Source organism: Dreissena polymorpha, chromosome 5 (assembly GCF_020536995.1).
Source record: "Dreissena polymorpha isolate Duluth1 chromosome 5, UMN_Dpol_1.0, whole genome shotgun sequence".
Taxonomy (NCBI): domain Eukaryota; kingdom Metazoa; phylum Mollusca; class Bivalvia; order Myida; family Dreissenidae; genus Dreissena; species Dreissena polymorpha.
Window position 1 is genome coordinate 6,502,685 of NC_068359.1, and position 17,610 is coordinate 6,520,294.

Sequence of the window (17,610 nt, forward strand, 5' to 3'; positions counted from 1 at the left end):
AGATTCTTTACTGCTTCGCACATTTATTATGCGATAAAATCATTATTAACAGCAGACAAGCTGCACATTATCATATGCATGCTCACACTGGTTTTCTTAGTTGTGTTGTACCGCTATGTCATTTACCATGTATTATTATATACTCATATATAGTCTTATTTCGAAAACGTTTATCTATGTTTGTTGTATGATATTAATTATACAATTGTAATATGTTACATTTAAAAACAATAAATAATTATAAGCATTCGTGTTTGTACATTTTGATGTGTATCCGTTCGGGTCATTGCACATGACTCACCTCTACAAACATAAAGAACGCAACAAAGCGAATATTTTTATTTGAGGTAAAGCTTGGTTATGGACCTTTTCATAGAAATTAGCAAATCTTGCAAGTCTTGCTACAAATGTCGACTGCCATCTTGGTGTCGCTGCATACGTCATATCCGGTGGCAATCATAGTTTGACAGGCGGGTTTGTCTGCGCATGTCGCAGTTGAAGAGGCTACAATGAAGTTAATGTTTTGGAATCATTTTTAGTCTGTTAGCAGTTTACCAATAGAGAATAGTAATAAAAATAAGAAACACGTCTCGCAGTCAGGTGCGTGTTATTGCGGTCGGGAAAGGCCAGGAGATTGGCAAACGATATAGATAACGATAACTATAGTTGTTATGTTTCGCGGACTTTCATTACATTTTGCGTGGCGCAGTGCGTCCGAGCCTCCGGTTCAACGTTGTTTCTTTCTAAATAAGTAGTTAAGACTATTAAACACATGAAATATTTGTACGCAATCATATTCAATGACAATTAATAATTGTCAAAATATGTGGACAATAACCTTTAAATCGTGGAGTGGAACGATAGCTTGATTAAATTATCGCAGTTTCACCGCTTGTTTCATAGATGCTATCAGTCGAATAAAATCCTCTGGTTATCGCGTATCGAGCTCTTAAGTTAAGGCAACAAGTAACTTAATTTCTAAATTAATGCAAATAATGCAACAATAACCTATTAACCTTCAAAACAATATTTTAATCCATTCAAATCCATGTCCAATTTTTTTTTACATTATTTATTATCGCAATGCCGATAGTTCCATACACACCCGCAATATCATTCACTATGCGCGTGGCTACCTCGTATCGAGACGTCACATCGGAATAACCATAGCTTTAGGTCAACTAAACTAAGCATTTTATTCCCAGAACAAGGTGTATATCAACTTAAACAGTAACTAAATATTTGTATAAATTGTTTTTACAATTTAACTACTCTCTGATCTATCGGCCAGTCTTCTTAAGAGCAACATTGGTATATGAAAGTATTTAAAAAAATTGAAACCATGCGCGTTTGGTCATCAGGAGAGTCTCGTTTTTTAATGTTAACAAAATGATCAATACCAGGGGACGCTCGGTTGAGGGAACCGTACATTATGTCCCTAACATTTTTGCTAAATACTTACTATACTATATATATATGAACTTATGTGTATAACAAGGTGAATCTTATTGTGTTTCAACAAAATCAACGGATAAATAATTGTTTTATTTCTTGCAGACGACTGACGATTGTGTTAGGTTGTAATATCGTTAAACTTGTTGGCGTCAAACATTTATCTTGAGACTTGGGGCGGCTAAGGTTTAAAACTTTCAGAACGTGTGCTCCAAAATACAGCGTTCATGTAGTATTTTGCGTAAGTATCGTTGTCGTAAAATAAAACACCAAGAAAAACACAACAACAACAACGAATTGTCCCTTTCTGCTAAAAATGAAAATAAAGCGATCGTAACAGTTATGATAGTAGAAACAAACAAAAAACAGAAAAACAAAGCAATATATTTGATCTAAGCTTCCGAATGAAAAGTCTTTCAGGCTATAAAATTATAATGATGTTATGATTACGTTAATTACCATCTTGTCCACATATCTCAACGGAGATTGTTATAGTTATAAAATATTCACTTCGTTTTTTCAATAAACATATACCGGATAGATATGTAGAGAACTATTTTTCTCCTAATTAAAACAAAAGCATGATCAAAACGTCCAACAAATCAGAAATAACATTTATATCCGGGCATTTACTTGCTGGCAAGTTCCCTTGAAACGTGTTTCTGAGTGTCCCATTTAAATAGGATTGTTGCAACAGTTCATCGTTTCTTGTTTCTGATCATTTATTTGTTCTTATCCTTAACAAAAAACTGTTCTTGTTGATAGCATTTACATTCAGCCAATTGTTCCTTTCATATTTACTTAAGCAGAAATTTCTCTGTATCTTGCCAATAGATGTTCAATGCCGTCGGCGCTTTGATTCAAGTGAGCAAAAAAATAGTGATTAAGTTTTGTTTTTAGGCATATGATATACGATTACAATTACAACTGATACTGGCCGAAGAGTTGTTCTTATATCATGTTAGATTATTGAAATGAGACCACATATCTGTGGTGTTTCTACATAACTGCATTTAGCATATATATGAGTTCACATTAACATCTTATCTACATGTGACGTAAAAACGTTGCCTAACTTTATATGTTAACTTTATTATCTAAAATTGCTGTTTTTACATTTAAATTAAAAGTTCCTCAGCATAATGTAGATTATTTTTTAAACTTCCGCATTTATATGACCTTATAACAATTTTCATTATTTTACTCTTTTTTTGTAATGTTATGATAATGCCATAGACTATATATCTTTATAATGTATTTTAAAGTATGCAAAGCATAATTATGCAACTTTTCAACACAGCAAACGCAAAAATATTTTACGCTTCTATAATTTCTACATGCTCTATTAAGCATCGATTTTTTCCATAAAAATCACGCGAAACGGTGACCTAGAACTTATTGATTTTACCTGAGCAATGGTCGTTACACAGGTAGCTGTCGCAGCATTCCCAGCACGACCCAGGGGCCAGAGTCTTACCCGCATCGCACAACTACAATGACATGAAGACACCTAGACACTTAAACATGCCTCGCATACGGATCTATATGTGGTGTTGAAGCAACACACTGCTTCCAGAAAGCAAAAATCGCGGGCTAGATTCGCCGCTTAACCCTAAAATATCTCAGACTGATCTTAAGTGTATTGGTTGCATACCGAGCATTTATAGACAAATTTTACTATCAGGAACTAGACATCTCCGTTATTTTGCACCATTACCCAACTGACAAGTTTTCTGCGGAGGATGTTCATATGTGAAATCCCAATTGAACTCGATAGAAATCTACAAGACACACCTTTCTCCGACAACTTCCGCGCCATGACAACCGTCATTATTTGCAGACATTCAGAGTCATATACTTGTCTTTTTCGCACAACTACAGCGGAATCAACGTTTTTGTCAGCAGACCCCCGGAGTCAAATGACAAATGTTGATTTCGCTTTCCTTTGCATGCTCAGGCAGTTTGGTTCGTCGTGTTGTGCCATTGTGTCATTTACTTTTTTACTATATAGTCCGATCTTGAGAATGCATATCGTATGATTATTTGAGTCGTGTTCTAAGAGAACTGGGCATAATGCATGTGCGTAAAGTGTCGTCCCAGATTAGCCTGTGCAGTCCGCACAGGCTAATCAGGGACCACACTTTCCGCTTTTATGTCATTTTTCGTTTAAATGAAGTCTCTTCTTAGCAAACATCCAATTTTAGCGGAAAGTGTCGTCCCTGATTAGCCTGTGCGGACTGCACAGGCTAATCAGGGACGACACTTTACGCACATGCATTTAGCCCAATTTTCTCAGAACGCGACACATTTTATGGTAAAGATGTTTTTTAAAGATGCTCAAATGCCTAAAGCCTCTCATCTTGCCCGACGCAATAGAATTGTTGTGAAGAACTTTTCGATTATACCGTAATCAGTTCGGATATATATCATAAGAACAAGTATTCGAATCAGGATGCCTGATGGCTTTGAAAATAAAGTCATGTCCAGATTCGATCATATTTTCCAAATTAACCCCGGGCGGGGCGAATTTTTATCCCAGAGACATTTTTTTAATAAACTTTGTATAAGACTACCATACAATGTTGTATGCCAAATATAACACCCATTGGCCTTGACGATTTAGACCGAACTATTTGCAAAGTTATATGCTAAATAATAAAATTTTCTAGTAATTTGCAAAATCTAGCTGTGTTGACCTATATATAAAATATACCGGAACAATTTTTACACCTTTAAACGTGAGTCGCCAATAATCATGTTTGTGCAGTTAAGAAATAACAAATCTGCCCATTGGTTCAGGCGCAAAAAAAAATCGTTAATACGCGGGAGAACTTACGCACGAAAAAACAACTGACAACTGACATAACAACATCCGTAAAGAGCATAATGTGTTCAGGTGTGATAATTATATATGCCAATAAAAAGTATTTGGACCGTGTTCTGTGAAAAGGGGGTTTAATGCATGTGCGTAAAGTGGTGTCACAGATTAGCATGTGCAGTCCGTACAGGCTAATCATGGACACCTCTACCCAAGAAACTTTTGCTAAGAAGGGCATAAAAAAGAAAATGTTGTCCCTGATAATACTCTGTGGACTGCATGGGCTAGTATGAGACAGCACTTTGCGCACATGCATTAAACTCCTTTTCACAGAGCACGGTCCATTTATATAATAACTTACATCCTTCTTCATACATTTCGCTGTGTATCCCTTCGGATCGTTGTACAGGACACACACCTTTAAACAAAATGCAAGAAAAATGTAACTTTTGCCTGTAACAATATCGCATCAAACAAAATTGGCGATAATTGTAGAATCATATGTTGACAACGAAGATTGAATATACGTGTGTTCGATGTAATATGGTCAAAAAGTCTTTTACGCCAGTATTCATAAGTACTTAGTGGTTTAACATAATCATAGTGGTGTTACCAACATGAATAGTTTTTTATCATTTGTATTCAGGTGGAAGTGCATTGATTGATATAAAAAAAATCCGAGTTTAGGAAGCTTAACACCATCTCATTGACGGCTCATTATTGACGAGCAGAATTTCCAGACGTTAAGTTTGGTAAAAGGCGTGCATTAATAATTAAACTTATGAATGCCTAATATTTCCTTTTTAAGTCTTAATATAAAAATATGAAACTCACGAAAAGTTGTCAGAAAAGACATTAAACTAACATTCGTTATACTTCTACTTTAGGCAAGTAATCCATCGCCGATACATGTACCTTACAGGCAAAACATTGACAAAAAGAATAACGCTCTATCTGAATGCCAATTCAGATCTTAGGGTCGTAAAATAACAAGTAATGCTATAGTTATTACAGTGTGTTAGATAGGGGCTCACCTCTCCTGGTATAGTTATAACAGTGTGTTAGATAGGGACTCACGTCTCCTGTAGTTATTACAGTGTGTTAGATAGGGGCTCACCTCTCCTGCTATAGTTATTACAGTGTGTTAGATAGGGGCTCACCTCTCTTGTAGTTATTACAGTGAGTTAGATAGGGGCTCACCTCTCTTGTAGTTATTACAGTGTGTTAGATAGGGGCTCACCTCTCTTGTAGTTATTACAGTGTGTTAGATAGGGACTCACCCCTCTTGGTATAGTTATTACAGTGTGTTGGATAGGGGCTCACCTCTCCTGCTATAGTTATTACAGTGTGTTAGATAGGGGCTCACCTCTCCTGTAGTTATTACAGTGTGTTAGATAGGGGCTTACCTCTCCTGGTATAGTTATTACAGTGTGTTAGATAGGGACTCACCTCTCCTGTAGTTATTACAGTGTGTTAGATAGGGGCTCACCTCTCTTGTACTTATTACAGTGTGTTAGATAGGGGCTCACCTCTCCTGGTATAATTATTACAGTGTGTGAGATAGGGGCTCACCTCTCCTGCTATAGTTATTACAGTGTGTTAGATAGGGGCTCACCTCTCCTGTAGTTATTACAGTGTGTTAGATAGGGGCTCACCTCTCCTGGTATAGTTATTACAGTGTGTTAGATAGGGACTCACTTCTCCTGTAGTTATTACAGTGTGTTAGATAGGGGCTCACCTCTCCTGGTATAGTTATTACAGTGTGTTAGATAGGGGCTCACCTCTCCTGTAGTTATTACAGTGAGTTAGATAGTGGCTCACCTCTCTTGTAGTTATTACAGTGTGTCAGATAGGGGCTCACCTCTCCTGGTATAGTTATAACAGTGTGTTAGAAAGGGGCTCACCTCTCCTGCTATAGTTATTACAGTGTGTTAGATAGGGGCTCACCTCTCCTGGTATAGTTATTACAAAGTGTTAGATAGGGACTCACCTCTCCTGTAGTTATTACAGTGTGTTAGATAGAGGCTCACCTCTCCTGGTATAGTTATTACAGTGAGTTAGATAGGGGCTCATCTCTCCTGTAGTTATTACAGTGTGTTAGATAGGGGCTCACCTATCTTGTAGTTATAACAGTGAGTTAGATAGGGGCTCACCTCTCCTGTAGTTATTACAGTGTGTTAGATAGGGGCTCACATCTCCTGGCATAGTTATTACAGTGTGTTAGATAGGGGCTCACCTCTCCCGGTATAGTTATTACAGTGTGTTAGATAGGGGCTCACCTCTCCTGTAGTTATTACAGTGTGTTAGATAGGGGCTCACCTCTCCTGTAGTTATTACAGTGTGTTAGATAGGGGCTCACCTCTCCTGGTATAGTTATTACTAGGGATGGCATCGAATACCAATATCGGTATTCGAATGTTCGCAAATTCATTCAATCGAATATTCGAATATTCGCATAAAACGGCTGGATTGATTTTACCTTGTTATGTGTTAATTTCCATTGGTTTGTAAGTTATATCCGTTTGCTTAATACGAGGCTGCTTATTAACGTTGCTATTGAAATATTGTATCGCTGGCGACTAATTCTATGACCGATATTGTGATCGGGCACAAATAGAATGAAAAACATCGTGTCATATAATTTTATTTTTATAATGATTCCACAGATTTGTAGCAGACCGCGCGTATGTAAAACTAAATTTACACACATTACACGTTGCGGTCTTCTTATCCGCAGACCGTGTACAGTATTCCATACTGCAGAAGGGGTTGGTGGCATTTTCAGATTTGAATTAAGATTCCTTGATGATTGTTTTTATATCATCTGTTACTTTTGAGAAATTCACATATTTAAACGTCTGTTCAAACTGTGATCACAAAAACTAAATTATTATTCGCAAGAAAATTGAAGCCCTTAATTGGTACCTAATTGACAAACAACAGTTCGGGCCCTTTCTTATAGTAAGTATATTGCATTGCGCGATTTTAGTAATTCACACATTTTAATGGCTGTACATACTATGATCACAAAACTAAATTATTATTCGCCAGTCAATTGAAACCGTTAATTGGCATCCCATTGTCAAACAACAGTCGGGGCCTTTCCTAGAGCGTGTATATTGCATTGCGCAATCAACACTGATACGGGCCGCGTTATCAGTTTGACACGAAGAACGTCACGTCAAATATGTTACTCCCAGGTGATTTGGTTGCTTTTTAGCAGGCGGTTCGCAAGTCATTCAATTTTGGTGAAATTACGTTTGGATAAAAATGCGAATATGCGAATATCATTTTTATTATTCGAATGCTGACCATTCAATCGAATATTCGAATAATTTTGCCATCCCTAGTTATTACAGTGTGTAAGATAGGGGCTCACCTTTTCTGCTATAGTTATTACAGTGTGTTAGATATGGGCTCACCTCTCCTGTAGTTATTACAGTGAGTTAGATAGGGGCTCACCTCTCCTGTAGTTATTACAGTGTGTAACATAGGGGCTCACATCTCCTGTAGTTATTACAGTGAGTTAGATAGGGTCTCACCTCTCTTGTAGTTATTACAGTGTGTTAGATAGGGGCTCACCTCTCTTGTAGTTATTACAGTGTGTTAGATAGGGGCTCACCTCTCCTGTAGTTATTACAGTGTGTTAGATAGGGGCTTACCTCTCCTGTAGTTATTACAGTGAGTTAGATAGGGGCTCACCTCTCCTGGTATAGTTATTACAGTGAGTTAGATAGGGGCTCACCTCTCTTGTAGTTATTACAGTGTGTTAGATAGGGGCTCACCTCTCTTGTAGTTATTACAGTGTGTTAGATAGGGACTCACCCCTCCTGGTATAGTTATTACAGTGTGTTAGATAGGGGCTCACCTCTCCTGCTATAGTTATTACAGTGTGTTAGATAGGGGCTCACCACTCCTGTAGTTATTACAGTGTGTTAGATAGGGGCTTACCTCTCCTGGTATAGTTATTACAGTGTGTTAGATAGGGACTCACCTCTCCTGTAGTTATTACAGTGTGTTAGATAGGGGCTCACCTCTCTTGTACTTATTACAGTGTGTTAGATAGGGGCTCACCTCTCCTGGTATAATTATTACAGTGTGTGAGATAGGGGCTCACCTCTCCTGCTATAGTTATTACAGTGTGTTAGATAGGGGCTCACCTCTCCTGTAGTTATTACAGTGTGTTAGATAGGGGCTCACCTCTCCTGGTATAGTTATTACAGTGTGTTAGATAGGGACTCACCTCTCCTGTAGTTATTACAGTGTGTTAGATAGGGGCTCACCTCTCCTGGTATAGTTATTACAGTGTGTTAGATAGGGGCTCACCTCTCCTGTAGTTATTACAGTGAGTTAGATAGTGGCTCACCTCTCTTGTAGTTATTACAGTGTGTCAGATAGGGGCTCACCTCTCCTGGTATAGTTATAACAGTGTGTTAGATAGGGGCTCACCTCTCCTGCTATAGTTATTACAGTGTGTTAGATAGGGGCTCACCTCTCCTGGTATAGTTATTACAAAGTGTTAGATAGGGACTCACCTCTCCTGTAGTTATTACAGTGTGTTAGATAGAGGCTCACCTCTCCTGGTATAGTTATTACAGTGAGTTAGATAGGGGCTCATCTCTCCTGTAGTTATTACAGTGTGTTAGATAGGGGCTCACCTATCTTGTAGTTATAACAGTGAGTTAGATAGGGGCTCACCTCTCCTGTAGTTATTACAGTGTGTTAGATAGGGGCTCACATCTCATGGCATAGTTATTACAGTGTGTTAGATAGGGGCTCACCTCTCCCGGTATAGTTATTACAGTGTGTTAGATAGGGGCTCACCTCTCCTGTAGTTATTACAGTGTGTTAGATAGGGGCTCACCTCTCCTGTAGTTATTACAGTGTGTTAGATAGGGGCTCACCTCTCCTGGTATAGTTATTACAGTGTGTTAGATAGGGGCTCACCTCTCCTGTAGTTATTACAGTGTGTAAGATAGGGGCTCACATCTCCTGTAGTTATTACAGTGAGTTAGATAGGGTCTCACCTCTCTTGTAGTTATTACAGTGTGTAAGATAGGGGCTCACCTTTTCTGCTATAGTTATTACAGTGTGTTAGATATGGGCTCACCTCTCCTGTAGTTATTACAGTGAGTTAGATAGGGGCTCACCTCTCCTGTAGTTATTACAGTGTGTAAGATAGGGGCTCACATCTCCTGTAGTTATTACAGTGAGTTAGATAGGGTCTCACCTCTCTTGTAGTTATTACAGTGTGTTAGATAGGGTCTCACCTCTCCTGTAGTTATTACAGTGAAGTTAGATAGGGGCTCACCTCTCTTGTAGTTATTACAGTGTGTTAGATAGGGGCTCACCTCTCCTGTAGTTATTACAGTGTGTTAGATAGGGGCTTACCTCTCCTGTAGTTATTACAGTGAGTTAGATAGGGGCTCACCTCTCCTGGTATAGTTATTACAGTGAGTTAGATAGGGGCTCACCTCTCTTGTAGTTATTACAGTGTGTTAGATAGGGGCTCACTTCTCCTGGTATAGTTATTACAGTATGTTAGATAGGGGCTCATCTCTCCTGGTATAGTTATTACAGTGTGTTAGATAGGGCTCACTTCTCCTGGTATAGTTATTACAGTGTGTTAGATAGGGGCTCATCTCTCCTGGTATAGTTATTACAGTGTGTTAAATAGGGGCTCACCTCCCTTGTAGTTATTACAGTGTGTTAGATAGGGGCTCACCTCTCCTGGTATAGTTATTACAGTGTGTTAGATAGGGGCTCACCTTTTCTGGTATAGTTATTACAGTGTGTTAGATAGGGGCTCACCTCTCCTGGTATAGTTATTACAGTGTGTTAGATAGGGGCTCACCTCTCCTGGTATAGTTATTACAGTGTGTTGGATAGGGGCTCACCTCTCCTGGTATAGTTATTACAGTGTGTTAGATAGGGGCTCACCTCTCCTGGTATAGTTATTACAGTGTGTTAGATAGGGGCTCACCTCTCCTGTAGTTATTACAGTGTGTTAGATAGGGGCTCACCTCTCCTGTAGTTATTACAGTGTGTTAGATAGGGACTCACCTCTCCTGGTATAGTTATTCCAGTGTGTAAGATAGGGACTCATCTCTCCTGGTATAGTTATTACAGTGTGTGAGATAGGGACTCACCTCTCCTGGTATAGTTATTACAGTGTGTTAGATAGGGACTCACCTCTCCTGTAGTTATTACAGTGTGTTAGATAGGGACTCACCTCTCTTGTAGTTATTACAGTGTGTTAGATAGGGGCTCAACTTTCCTGGTAAAGTTTTTACAGTGTGTTAGATAGGGGCTCACCTCTTTTGTAGTTATTACAGTGTGTTAGATAGGGGCTCACCTCTCCTGTAGTTATTACAGTGTGTTAGATAGGGGCTCACCTCACCTGATATAGTTATTACAGTGTGTTAGATAGGGGCTCACCTTTCTTGGTATAGTTATTACAGTGTGTTAGATAGGGGCTCACCTTTCCTGGTATAGTTATTACAGTGTGTTAGATAGGGGCTCACCTCTCCTGCTATAGTTATTACAGTGTGTTAGATAGGGGCTCACCTCTTTTACAGTGTGTTAGATAGGGGCTCACCTCTCCTGGTATAGTTATTACAGTATGTTAGGTAGGGGCTCACCTCTCTTGTAGTTATTACAGTGTGTTAGATAGGGGCTCACCTCTCCTGTAGTTATTACAGTGTGTTAGATAGGGACTCACCTCTCCTGGTATAGTTATTACAGTGTGTTAGATAGGGGCTCACCTCTCCTGTAGTTATTACAGTGTGTTGGATAGGGACTCACCTCTCATGCTATAGTTATTACAGTCTGTTAGATAGGGGCTCACCTCTCCTGTAGTTATTACAGTGTGTTAGATAGGAGCTCACCTCTCCTGTAGTTATTACAGTGTATTTGATAGGGACTCATCTTTCCTGCTATAGTTATTACAGTGTGTTAGATAGGGGCTCACCTCTCCTGTAGTTATTACAGTGTGTTAGATAGGGACTCACCTCTCCTGCTATAGTTATAACAGTGTGTTAAATAGGGGCTCACCTCTCCTGTAGTTATTACAGTGTGTTAGATAGGGACTCACCTCTCCTGCTATAGTCATTACAGTGTGTTAGATAGGGGCTCACCTCTCCTGTAGTTATTACAGTGTGTTAGATAGGGGCTCACCTCTTCTGGTATAGTTATTACAATGTGTTAGATAGGGGCTCATCTCTCCTGGTATAGTTAATACAGTGTGTTAGGTAGGGGCTCACCTCTCCCGGTATAGTTATTACAGTGTGTTAGATAGGGGCTCACCTCTCCTGGTATAGATATTACAGTGTGTTAGATATGGGCTTACCTCTCTTGTAGTTATTACAGTGTGTTAGATTCTGGCTCACCTCTCCTGCTATAGTTATTACAATGTGTTAGATAGGGGCTCACCTCTTCTGCTATAGTTATTACAGTGTGTTAGATAGGGGCTCACCTCTCCTGCTATAGTTATTACAGTGTGTTAGATAGGGGCTCACCTCTCCTGGTATAGTTATTACAGTGTGTTAGATAGGGGCTCACCTCTCCTGTAGTTATTACAGTGTGTTAGATAGGGGCTCATCTCTCTTGTAGTTATTACAGTGTGTTAGATAGGGGCTACTCTCCTGGTATAGTTATTACAGTGTGTTAGATAAGGGCTCACCTCTCTTGTAGTTATTACAGTGAGTTAGATAGGGGCTCACCTCTCTTGTAGTTATTACAGTGTGTTAGATAGGCACTCATCTCTCCTGTAGTTATTACAGTGTTAGATAGGGACTCACCTCTCCTGGTATAGTTATTACAGTGTGTTAGATAGGGACTCACCTCTCCTGTAGTTATTACAGTGTGTTAGATAGGGGCTCACCTCTCCTGCTATAGTTATTACAGTGTGTTAGATAGGGGCTCACCTCTCCTGTTATATTTATTACAGTGTGTTAGATAGGGGCTCACCTCTCCTGTAGTTATTACAGTGTGTTAGATAGGGGCTCACCTCTCTTGTAGTTATTACAGTGTGTTAGATAGGGGCTCACCTCTCCTGGTATAGTTTTTACAGTGTGTTAGATAGGGGCTCACCTATCTTGTAGTTATTACAGTGTGTTAGATAGGAGCTCACCTCTCCAGTAGTTATTACAGTGTGTTAGAAAGGGGCTCACCTCTCCTGTAGTTATTACAGTGTGTTAGATAGGGGCTCACCTCTCTTGTAGTTATTACAGTGTGTTAGATAGGAGCTCACCTCTCCTGTTATAGTTATTACAGTGTGTTAGATAGGGGCTCACCTCTCCTGTAGTTATTACAGTGTGTTAGATAGGGGCTCACCTCTGCTGGTATAGTTATTACAGTGAGTTAGATAGGGGCTCACCTCTCTTGGTGTTATTACAGTGTGTTAGATAGGAGCTCACCTCTCCTGGTATAGTTATTACAGTGTGTTAGATAGGGGCTCACCTCTCCTGTAGTTATTACAGTGTGTTAGATAGGGGCTCACCTCTCCTGGTATAGTTATTACAGTGTGTTAGATAGGGGCTCACCTCTCCTGGTGCACACCGCGTCTGTGTCTGCACGGACCCAATACTCGGCTGCCAACTATACTCGTAGCAAGCCGGTCCCTTCAGAACTGCGAACAAATATCATTCTGGAAAATCTGGGATTACTGCATATGCGTTAAATTTCTAACCAGACTAGTCTGTACTGTCCGCATAGTCTAATCAGGGACAACACTTTCCGCCTAATCTTGATTTTCACTAAGACATGACTTAATTCAAAGGACAAATACCGTCAAATCATAATTTTTGTCGTTCTCTTACAGCGTTTGCGGGGTGCACAGTCTAATCTAGAACGACATTTAACGCACATTCGTTAAGCCCAGTTTTTACAGAACACGACTAATACAAGTATCAACGTATTAACTTATTTGCGAAATATTTAAGCATTTAAATACTTCGTTTTAAAGTTCAAGAAAAAAATGTCCATAGAAGTTAACAGCCAATCATTATTGACATAAATCTTTAATAATTAAGAGTATTATAACCGTTTTAGTAGGTTATTAAAAAAGCTTTAATTGTAAAAGGAGAAATGTACCCACATATAATAATTTTTTTATTGTTTTATAGTATTTTGTCCATTGTTCTTTAAGACCCTGTTTTCGTGTTTGAAAGGCATACATTAGTGTCTACTTTAATCAGCAATCGACTTAAACACACACGACGTTTTACAGTTTAGAAAATTATGTGTTTGAAGTCGCGTTGAATTTTTAATGACACAAACGTAGTTCATTAAATGCGAGTATCTATGTTAATTTGAACGCTTGCTTCTAACAGCTGTATGTTGTTGTTTTATTTACGTGTTTTTTGTGTGTATTGTATTGTATTTATGTGTTTTGTGTTTGAAGATTTGACCAAATGAGAAATTTTCTGTTGATCGTTGGGATAATTAACCCATTAACAACTTCATCAACAAAAGGGAGGAAATTCATGGGAGAAAATATATAAACTAATACCATTTCATTCATTCCATTACCTGTGGTAGTCGGAGTGGTCGCTGTTGAGGTGGTCGGCGCATGCGTGGTTGTCGCAGTGACAGGAGGCAACGTCGTCGTTTGGGTCGTGGCACCAGCAGTTGTGGTGGTGGCAGTAGTAGCAGGGGCAGGTGTTGTCGTCATTATTGGTTGAGTCGGCTGGGTTGCAGGAGGAGCTGCCAGTGTGTATGGGCCTATGCAAAGTAAGCGGGTAGATGATGAAATGTATATATTTGTGTATTTAATAATAAATGATTTGTTCTGGTTTGATGACCTGTATTTTGAGCTGTGCTCTGTATGTTTCTTATTTTCTGAACAGCTTATTCCTTTTCATTTGCATGTATCATTTACGTTATCATGTATCCGTGTTTGTTCAAAATGGAGTTTAGTATCTGTTTGAGATATTCCTTAACGTGAAATGTGTTATCGCAAATTATTTTACTATGAGTACTTAATAACTTCTAACAATGAAATAGCAGGTAACCATTTACCACTAATTCCAGCTTGCTGGAGTTGACAGGTCGGTGCCGGGAACATGTTAAGGGCTGAGAGAGACATGTTGATGTTCACATTCACAGCTATGTTAATGTGCCCGTCGCCCAATCGCAGATCGACAACCTGGTTATGGGGCGTTGCATGGGGCCGTCCTAAACCGCAGGAACCAACATGGTTGTTGTTAACCGTTACATGCGCACCGGTTTGCGGATGCCACGACGTGGAGATTTGGTGGGTCACACCGAAATTGAGGTTAATCTGGATTTGGACAGTCCATTTGCGCGTTGGGGTGCTGACGTGGAATTCCAGTTGATTAGTTTGGGTGTTGTAGCTAAGGGAAGCTCCCTGATGCTGGTGCAGATGACCACCATTGGAGTAGAGGTGGCAGTGTCCGTGATGACCGTGATGGAAGTGCGCGTTCAGGGAGGTCGTGAAACCATGGTGATTGTTGTGAAGGTTGCTCATGCAGTGTCCAGTTGAGACAGGGCTGTGTTTGTAAGCGTGATGGTTATTAAAACATTATTTATATTAAAGTGTTAAGGTCACCTCTCGCTTATTGACTAAGTTGTCGAATGTTGCAGTATATATACTAGTTCAACTTAACGAAAATACCATCCGTATCAGACCACCTCCGTGCAAGTGAATGCACCTTTAAACAGTATTTCAATTTTGGTCGTACAATTAGTTTGCCATTATATATAATTGTTTTAAGGTATTATATAACATATAAGAACTGATTGAGTCCTCAATTAACAGCTTAAAAACTCATTGTTTTCATTCTCGACTTAAATAATTCAATGTTCAAAGATTACTAAATAGGCTAAAAAATAACAAAAAAGCATTTACGTTCAGTTAAAAAGAATACACAATTTGCAAGTTTTGGTACTTTCACGGTCGTTAATCATAGGCGAAATCTCTTATATGCGAAGCATTAATAAATTAGCCATTGCTACTTCCGAGGTTGCGATAAAGACCAGAATTGCACGGATAATTCTTCTGGGTGAGCGGGGTTTATATGTTTTATATGTTTTTGCAACACATATATTTCTCATAATTTAACATAATCACAACCTGTTTGGAAACGCGGCGACCTTTATAAGTTGTGGCATTGTGCAGTTTTTTGAAAGCAAATCGATGTTTTTTGCCTGTGTGACGAGCAAATGTCCACCCGATTATTTAGCGAACGACATCAACCGATTGCGTTCAACATCCACTAGTCGCTGCATGTACAAACACATTTGCTTCCTACAGACCAAATAAATAAAATAAAAAATCCAAAAGAGATGGACCCAATGCCAAGGCGGTGGCGCAAAAGACAGGAGGCGGTGCCAATGCACGATAAATGAATCATCACATGACTTACATTTGAAAAATAATGTTCCTTTTTCATATTTCTTTTTTTTTACGCAAATACTTGAATCTATACAGAACATATACACATTTTATTAAAAAAATAAATATGTAAATATATGTGTAACATACTAAATTAAGAAGTTAATAACATGAATAAACAACATAATGTACGATATAAACCCAAAATATGTCACATTCAATAAATCCAACAATTCAATTCTCAAAATTGTCAAAATATTTTTTCTCCAACAAATGTGCTTATAAAGAAACATTATTCACGAAATAATTAAAAGATGTTACTTCTGCTTGAAACGATGAGTTTTGTCTCCTATTCCAATTGATTAATTTACTTTAAGGCAAAGGTCAACGAAATATAGGCTAAACTATGTCGTCTGTTCCTACTAACATTTGCAAAAAATTGGATAGCTCCGGCTTTGATTGTTTTCCTTTTTGATAATCAAGATCTTTTACAGTTATATTGTATATTCATCGACAGAAATCTTCAAATGCTCTTTTTAAAAATGTTTGTTCATAGTAATGTAGACTTTGCTTTTTTAATTATATATAATTATGTTCGAATCAAAAAAAAAAAATATCGAAAACTCAACCTGGAATACGACACAAAAGTGTATGGTCGGCATCGAAAATTAAAATAGCTCAAAATGTGCATTTGCGCCACCTTCTGTAATTAGCTCCCCCCCCCCCCCCCCCCGAAATTGGCTTCTTCTCTTTTGAAAAAGTAACATTTTATCTATTACATCGACAAGAAACCTTAATTTGCATGGAAAAAACTAATACATGTTCAAAGCAATTGTTTAATGTTGTTAGCGATTTCGTTGGGTGGCAAAATGCACGTCATTCAGGCAAAATACATCGACTTCCTGTTAAAAACTTCTCCATGCCACAACGTATTTAGGTCATCACGTTCCAAATGGGTTGTTATTTTATGTGTCTGTACTTTTGTGGATGAAAACATCTTCGCTGAATCTTACTGCATTGCCTGATTTTTAGCTCGGCTGTTTTCGGAGAAAACCCGAGCTATTGTCATAGCCAGCTCGTCCGCCATCCGCCGTAGGCGTCGTGCTAAAACCTTAACATTGGCTCTAAAATCAAAGTGCTTCAACCTACAACTTTGAAACTTCATATGTAGATGCATATTGATAAGTTCTACACACCACACCCATTTTTTGGGTCACTAGGTCAAAGGTCAAGGTCTATGTGACCTCTAATATAAAACTTTAACATAAACCTTAACATTCGCTCTAAAATCAAAGTGCTTCAACCTACAACTTTGAAACTTCATATGTGCATGCAACTTAATGAGTTCTACACGCCACACTTATTTTTGGGTCACTAGATCAAAGGTCAAGGTCACTGTGACCTCTAATATGAAACTTTAACATATGCTCTAAAATCAAAGTGCTTCCACCTACAACTTTGAAACTTCATACGTGGATGCACCTTTATGAGTTCTACACGCCACACCCAATTTTGGGTCACAAGGTGAAAGGTCAAGGTCACTGTGACCTCTAAAAAAATTCTGACAAGCTTTCGCAGCCGAGCGTTGGCACCCGTTATGCGGTGCTCTTGTTAAGATAAGGCGATACATATTGACAAACACATATAAACCTACTCACTCTATAGAATTATCCATGATATATCAAAACACCAGGTCCTTAGCGCCACATCGGAAGTAGCATGGGTTAATTTATCGATGCATAGCAAAAAGAGGTTGCCCCCTGATTTACGGCCGTGATATTGATAATTTTAATTTAACACTACTTGTTATGGCTTCCATGAGATGAACCGCCGCCATTGTGGTTACTGCCGCCATTGTGGTTGCTATTATGGCCGTTGTATTGGCAGTAGCTATGGTGCCCTTGTTGACTGTTGAAGTGGCATGAGCTGTGTCCATGGTTATGGTGATCGTCTCGGCGTGCCGGTGTTCTTTCAAGAGTGACGT

The 17,610-nt window shown here is 38.9% G+C and overlaps 1 protein-coding gene across 1 annotated transcript in view; it reads right to left on the reverse strand.

Annotated features, from left to right (window-relative positions):
• Positions 1 to 326: 326 nt before the first annotated feature.
• Positions 327 to 17,610, reverse strand: part of LOC127882377 (uncharacterized) — a 21,303-nt gene continuing 4,019 nt past the window's right edge. Inside the window, exons 6-12 of the mRNA XM_052430976.1 lie at positions 17,430 to 17,610; positions 14,291 to 14,781; positions 13,802 to 13,993; positions 12,814 to 12,899; positions 4,632 to 4,688; positions 2,861 to 2,942; positions 327 to 504 (exon numbers count right to left, since the gene is read on the reverse strand). The exon at positions 17,430 to 17,610 is cut by the window's right edge and continues 90 nt beyond it. Of these exons, the coding sequence (XP_052286936.1) occupies positions 380 to 504; positions 2,861 to 2,942; positions 4,632 to 4,688; positions 12,814 to 12,899; positions 13,802 to 13,993; positions 14,291 to 14,781; positions 17,430 to 17,610 (1,214 nt within the window). The 3' untranslated portion in view covers positions 327 to 379. The remainder of the gene's footprint in view (positions 505 to 2,860; positions 2,943 to 4,631; positions 4,689 to 12,813; positions 12,900 to 13,801; positions 13,994 to 14,290; positions 14,782 to 17,429) is intronic.